Source organism: Lontra canadensis, unplaced genomic scaffold, assembly GCF_010015895.1.
Source record: "Lontra canadensis isolate GAN:19392208 unplaced genomic scaffold, GSC_riverotter_1.0 scaffold36, whole genome shotgun sequence".
Classification (NCBI taxonomy): Eukaryota; Metazoa; Chordata; class Mammalia; order Carnivora; family Mustelidae; genus Lontra; species Lontra canadensis.
Window position 1 is genome coordinate 8937482 of NW_022631030.1, and position 7126 is coordinate 8944607.

The following is a 7126-nucleotide window of genomic DNA, read 5'->3' on the forward strand; positions in this document are numbered from 1 at the left end:
AAGTATACAAGGGGTGAAAGTCCCAGATCTTTCCCCCCTTTCCTCTCATCCTCATGATCTTTGAAACACCCAGAGGCTGGTCTTTCTCCCAGCAAACTGCAAGGTGAGGAGAGGATTCATCCAGAAAGAGCCCAGGATCGTCCAGCTGAGCCCAAGTGCTCAAAACTAACTTCATCCGAAAGTCAAAGATGCAGCCTTTTATGGACTCTTCTCTCCCATCCCCACAGGGCCTCCAAAACAGGAGAATGGCTGCAGAAAATCACTCTACAGTGACCGAGTTCATTCTCAGGGGATTGACAAATCAGCTAGAGCTCCAGCTCCCCCTTTTCTTCCTCTTCCTTGGGATCTACTTGGTCACCATGATAGGGAACCTGGGCATGTTCACACTGATTTGTCTGAATCCTCAACTTCACACCCCCATGTACTACTTCCTCAGCAATCTGTCATTTGTGGATCTCTGCTACTCCTCTGTTATTACCCCGAAAATGTTGGTGAACTTTGTGTCAGAGAAGAACACCATCTCCTATGCAGAGTGCATGTCACAGCTCTACTTCTTCCTTGTGTTTGTCATTGCCGAGTGTTACATGCTGACAGTGATGGCCTATGACCGCTACGTCGCCATCTGCAGCCCTTTGCTCTACAATGTCATCATGTGTCGTCAAGTCTGCTCCCGGCTGGTGGCTGTGGTCTATGCCATGGGGCTCATTGGCTCAACAATAGAGACTGGCCTCATGTTAAAACTGTCCTATTGTGAGCTCTTCATCAGTCACTACTTCTGTGACATCCTTCCTCTCATGAAGCTCTCCTGCTCTAGCACTTTTGATATTGAGATGACAGTCTTCTTTTTGGCTGGATTCAACATCATAGTCACCAGTTTAACAGTCCTTGTTTCCTACGTCTTCATCCTCTCCAACATCCTCCGCATCAGCACCACAGAGGGCAGGTCCAAAGCCTTCAGCACCTGCAGCTCCCACCTTGTGGCTGTGGGGATGTTCTATGGATCTACTGCGTTCATGTACTTAAAACCCTCCACAGCCAGTTCCCTGGCTCAGGAGAATGTGGCCTCCGTGTTCTACACCACAGTGATCCCCATGCTGAATCCCCTGATCTACAGCTTGAGGAATAAGGAGGTAAAGGCCGCCATGCAGAAAACACTGAGGAGAAACGTGTTTTGAGGTTAAGTGTTACTCTTTCTTAATTTTAAAATTAAGTTGTTTTAATGCCAGAGGGAAGCTCCCTGAATGCTTACCCAACCATGATGGGAAATGGGTGCTTGACTACATGGTTGGATGAATGCCTCCTCCCCTTCTTCCATCTTCCTTCCCTCTTTCTCTGGACTCTCCTTTCTGTTTGAAATCAGATGACTTCAAGTTCATGTTTTCTTTCACTTGAGATCCATTTTTTCTGTCCTGGACCCTTTGGTAAACATTTACTATCTTAACTAGAATTTAACATAAATTTTAAACTTTCAGCATTGAGTTTGAAAGTCACCCATTGTTTTATTACCTTCTCTACAGAAAATATTACTCAATGCAATTCTTTTGTGTGTGTATGTGCCAGGGAGTGCACAAGGCAAAGAGAGGTGAATGTGAAAGTCACTGAGAAGTGAGACACAGCTACTTGCTCATCCAGACCTCCTCTCCTCTCTTCACTCCTCTCTACTTGTTCCTGCCTGAGAACCTCTGTGTGATCCCTTTATGTAATTTCATAGCAACAATAAAAGTAGTTAAGATCCAGGCATATGTTTTGAGATGCTTACCCTGAGCCATGTAACTCCCCTAAATGCTTTATAGGTGTTATTTCAATAATGCCTCACAACACATAGGTACTATTTTTATCCCCATCTCACAGATATGTAAACTTGGTTCAGTAACTTGCTGTGGTCACACAGCTGGCAAACAAACAACACTGGAATCTGAATCTAGTAACTTAGAGCTCACAGTTGGCTCTCACACATTATCCCTTCACCTTCAGGCTGACACTCCATTTGAACAGCCTCTTAAGTTTGACCTATGTATGCTTTTCCAGTTTCAGGTACCCCCAAAAAATAATTTCTCAGGTCCCCACCTTTTATCACCTGCCCTAGCCTCTTTCCCTTTGTAGAAAACTTCTTCAAAATGACTAAGGGAATATTATACCAGAGTGACCAACATGACCCGGTTTGCCAGTCCTTTTCCCAGCATTAGCACTGAAAGCCCTGCATTTCAGGAAATCTGTCCAGTCCCAGACAAAGCAGGTTGGGGAAGGGGGTCACCCTAGATGACACATTGCAGCAAAATCTCTTGTCCTGCTTAAATAAATGATAGACTTAATGCCAGCCTCACTCAGTAAATCCAGTGGCCTTGGGACAAAGTTTCTTCCTGCTCCCCTTGCTTATAATGATATCAAGGGTAAAAGGGTTAAACTCAAAGGCCTGACATAGGGCAAAGGATTTATGGACATCCTCTTGTCATTTATAGCTCTTTTTGGTATGCTATTATATCAAGCAGTCGTTTATTATGGGAAACAGAAATAACTACTCTTCTCAAGGAGAAAGGAATCTAATACAGGAAACTAGTTGCTTACAGATTTTTGAATGACTGGAGAAGGGGTGAGATGACCCCCAGAGTGACTCCACAATAGACATGATCTAGGCGTCCTACTGCCCCTGTCCTCACTTCCCCCCATGAAAATTGCCTCTCACACTCATGAATAGCAGAACCTAGGATGAGCATCACCTGGAAACCTGTCAGAAATGCAAATTCCCAGGTCCTCTATGGGCTCCAGGCCTATAGAATTAGCCAAAATCTGTGCTTTAGTCAACCCTCAGGTGATCCCAAGACACAGTGAAGTATGGGGAACCCCCTCCCACCACCTTTCCAGTGGCAATTCACATCCCAGGGCTCCAGCTACCAGGGCATCTGGGTATGTAATATTTAGTTTTTAACCTGACCAGAAGGAGAGTAGAATGGATATTGAAAGAGCCATTCCCAGGTGGCTACCCATTCTTTCCTGATCTTTCTTCAGAAATAAGATCGCTACCACTTATAGAAGCCCACTGGTTAGGGGGAAAAAAAAAAGAAAACAAGTAGGAAAATACTTTTTAGCTGAAGATGAGACACCGTAAAGCCAAATAAATTGGTGAATATCATTATATCAGAAATTAGGATATTTGTTCAGCAAAGGACACAGGGGATGGAGATAGCAGAAACAGAGTGGAAGATGATATCTAACTAACATATAGTAGAAATGCAGGCAAACCAACGAGAAGAAAACCATCAAGAGAAAACATGGGCAAAGTATATACAACAATCACATTACATGACAAAACCTGAAGGGCCACCAAGCATGTCAAGAGACGCTTCAACCAATTACTAAACAGAGCAGGGCAAATTAAAAGCTCTCTCTTTATACCCACCACTGGGTACATAAAAGGACAGGCTGTGGCAGAGACTCAGCAGCAGTTAGAAGCAGAGGATCAGCTATCAGCTATGGAGCCTAGAGCTCGAGGGCTGTGCGAGATCTACAACACATTACTTACGTATATAAAATTACATTCACACAAACAAACAAACAAATTAGAAAGAAAAAATAACATAAAATATACATTAAATAGGTTGAAATGGATACCCAAAGAGATAAGATGCATGGAAGTAGGGAGTGGGGAAAAGAGAAATAGAAATAAAAGTTCCTTTTTCTAGACTCAGCCCCCAGATGCATACCAATCAACACGGCCCAAGAGCCCGGGGTTCAGAGCTGGCCACTGGACTGCTAAATGTGGACACAGGCGAGCCCACCCTCAACGTCTGTGAGGCCTAGAGAAAGATTCTCTTAATATTTGGAAATGAATAATCAAGCTAACAAAATGTTAAATATTTTCTTCTTCCTACCTTGACAAATATACCTTCACAACCAGCTAAAATGCCAGGTTCAAATTTAGAAATCTCAGAATGTTAAGAGTTCTGCACCAGAATGTGATATTAAAGGAAGGCTCTGCCTGGTCTCCAGCCCCCTGCCCACGGCCACAGTGTGCTCCCTCCACGTCCTCCCACCAGATTCAGCCCCCTTTGTGAGGGGCCTCATAAAGACACATTTATGGATATCCTCACGTCCAATCTCCATCCATATCCCCCGGACGCAGCCATCCCCTGGTAATCCCTTTGGTCTAGGGATGAACAACCAGCTGTGTGGTCTACTTTTAGGGGATGGACCTTGGGAAAAGCCCTATAAGCAGGTCAAGGGCATTCAAGGAGGGAATTCTGGAATCCCAACATTGAAGCAAGTCCCCCTTAGATCTGTTTATCCTTTGGGGAGGGGGAGGCACAGCCAGAGAGACGCTGAGGATGACACACCTCTCACTAGGTCTAAGAAGGCTGGAGTGGAGGGAGGTGACCTTTGCCTATGCACCTGCCCATAGCTGCTTCTCTCCCTGACTGGTAAGTCCTACAGTTGAGATAAGTTTGTCCTTCATATTGCACTTCCCAAAGCATCTTTTTTTAGAGTGAATTCAAATTTGTATGCAAAAGACTGTTCTTTATCAGAAAGCATACTAAGTTTGAGATAACTTTAATTTCAGCTTTCTCGGGGTTTTTTCCTACTTATTATGGGTGTGGCATGGAGTTTTCTTAAAAAGAGAGGAAGGCCATGTAAGTGCATAAGCTTCTCACTCATTTTTCATACCATTAGAGAGAGAAGAAGTGTGTTCACTGGAACATCCTCTCTCATGTGTTCTCTGAGAAGGACACTCAGCCTGAACCTCAAAGGGTCTTTTTCTTTTTTTGCCTGTAGGTAACAATACTGCTTTGTATACTCAAAGATTTGCGAAGATGCTAAGTCTTGTGTTGTGTTGGTGTCACAAAAAATTTTTTTAGATAGGAGACAGAAGGGAACTTTTGGAGGCAATGCATAGGTTCATGGCATTGAGTGTGGTGATGGTTTTCGTGGATGTATACTTATCTATGAGCTCATCTAGTTGTATATATTCAATACATCAATCACCTCAATAAAGTGTTTTTCTTTCAAATGGCATCTTAGTGCTCAACAGCAGTTAATGCTTACCGTCTTGTGAAAGTTTACAAATAAGAAAAATAGGGGGTGCGTGGGTGGCTCAGTTCTTGTGGCCTCCGACTCTTGGTTTCAGCTCAGGTCATGCTCTTGGGGTCATGGGGTCATGGGATGGAGCCTGTTGCACTCTGCGCTCAGTGGGAAGTCTGCTTCTCTCCCTTTCTCTTTGCCCCTCCCCAACTCGCACGTACATGTGCTCACTCTGTCTCTTTCCAATAAATAAATAAATCTTAAAAAAAAAAATAAGAAAAATAGAGCTAAGTGAGTTGTCCAAAGTGTGGAAAAAACAAAGACCACCAAAAGAGAACAAGCAAAAGCTATTTATTCAGAGCTTGCTGTAACAAGGAACGAGTCACTGTGGCTTGCCTTTGGTAGAGAGACTCATGAGGATGTCAAGGTGGTGGAAAAAAGGGAAGGGCTTCAGTGGTGCTCTCATTGGAGATGGTTGGCATGGGGAGGTTAGAGGCAGGGCTCCTGTGATTGGCTGGGGGAGCGGATTTGGCTTTCTCTGGTCCGGCGTTGGAACAGAGGGCAGACAGCAACAAAGCTGGCAGTCAGCAACTGAATCCTGACCATTCTGGGCTAATTCTTTTTCTTTTTTTTTTTAATATTTTATTTATTTATTTGACAGAGAAAGAGAGATCACAAGTAGGGAGACAGGCAGGCAGAGGGCGGGGGGAAGCAGTCTCCCTGCTGAGCTGAGAGCCCGATGTGGGGCTCGATCCCACGACCCTGAGATCATGACCTGAGCCGAAGGCAAAGGCTTAACCCACTGAGCCATCCAGGCTCCCGTTCTGGGCTAATTCTTGCGCAGGCTGTGGTTTGGCTTCACAGGATGGTTGCTCCACAGGTCGTGGGTAAGAATTCCATTTTTACACAAGGTCTGGCCATTACGTGTTTGTGTATTCAGTTCCTCAAAAGTTACACAGTGAAAAAACTGATACTACTATCCCTGGTCTTTCGACTGCAGCTTTCAAAGTTCATGCCTTTTGTACTTCTGTATCCTGCTATGCGATCCAGAGCTTTTCAGAAGGCTCTCATGTAGTTGAAACAGCTTGGAAAAATTCCAGGGCAAAGGTATAGAAAAGATGGTCTTTAGCATCAAATGCACAGTTTTGGAATCGGAACCAGAGCTAAACCTTCATTAGGAAAAAGAAGAAAATGCAGTCGTAATAATCCCAAGCAGAGTCTTGGGGTTCCATTCTCATTCCAAACCTCAAAATGAGAACCTTCAACACATTTAAGCAAATTTCGCTCAAAGTCCCACACCAGTTATGGAGGGTTGCTGGCCCATAGCCTCCTTTTCCCTATCACCATGCTGAAAATTCCTTTGTGAGGGTTTAGCATAAAGCAGTGGAGCTCTACCAGCTCAGGGCAGCTCAGGGAAAGCAGTCTGACACCTGGCTCAGCTGAAGTTGGATCCTTTTCCAGCAAAGACTCTCTCAAGGCCAAGCCTCCCTCTAATGACCCGAGGCCAGGACAGTTAGAGAAGCATCTCCTGCTCGCAGCGTAGATAACTGCTCAGAGCCAGCTGCCTGAAGCTGTCCTGTCCCGGGATCCCGCCTGCTATCTCTGCCTCCCCACCCCTCTCTACCTTACCCCAGTGCCCAGCAGTATCTTGGGGCTTGTTTACACAACTGCAGGGCACATGCTCTCTGAAGGCCTCGTGGCCAACGTACAGTCACATTTATATCCTTTGTCTTCCTCCTGCCACTCATATCACTGGCCCACGAGTTACCCCCTGGGGAACTGCCACTGCATCATACAGTGGGAGTCTCCACCACCTTATTTCCTGTCTTTGCATGGAATTTAGAGTAAGGCAGCTCCAAGTGTGAAGCATACATTGACCGAGTTTCATTACTTGGGGCTGGGCTGGAAGCAATGAAGCAAGTGCTTAGGTACCAGTAAATCGGGACACCAAAAAGATTTTTAAAAAAAACATCTCCACAATCTCCCAGTTTAAAAAAGAAAAAAAAAGCCAGAAACTACTTTAATTTCAGAATAGAGGTAATTTTTGGTCCATTTCAAATATTAAAATTAAATTTTGTATTTCATGTGGCTGAGAGAGAGTGGACACCATAAT

The 7126-nt window shown here is 44.6% G+C and overlaps 1 protein-coding gene across 1 annotated transcript; it reads left to right on the top strand.

Annotated features, from left to right (window-relative positions):
• The first annotated feature begins 245 nt into the window (after positions 1–245).
• LOC116874390 (olfactory receptor 8A1) lies at positions 246–4405 on the top strand. Its single transcript, XM_032869052.1, has 2 exons — positions 246–1130; positions 4342–4405. The coding sequence occupies exons 1-2, from the start codon at positions 246–248 to the stop codon at positions 4345–4347; spliced, it is 891 nt and encodes a 296-aa protein (XP_032724943.1). The 3' UTR covers positions 4348–4405.
• The last annotated feature ends 2721 nt before the right edge of the window (positions 4406–7126 follow it).

What these genes read in the sequence shown, in the direction of transcription:
- LOC116874390 (XM_032869052.1), top strand. Translation starts at nt 246, where the DNA reads ATGGCTGCAGAAAATCACTCTACAGTGACCGAGTTCATTCTCAGGGGA.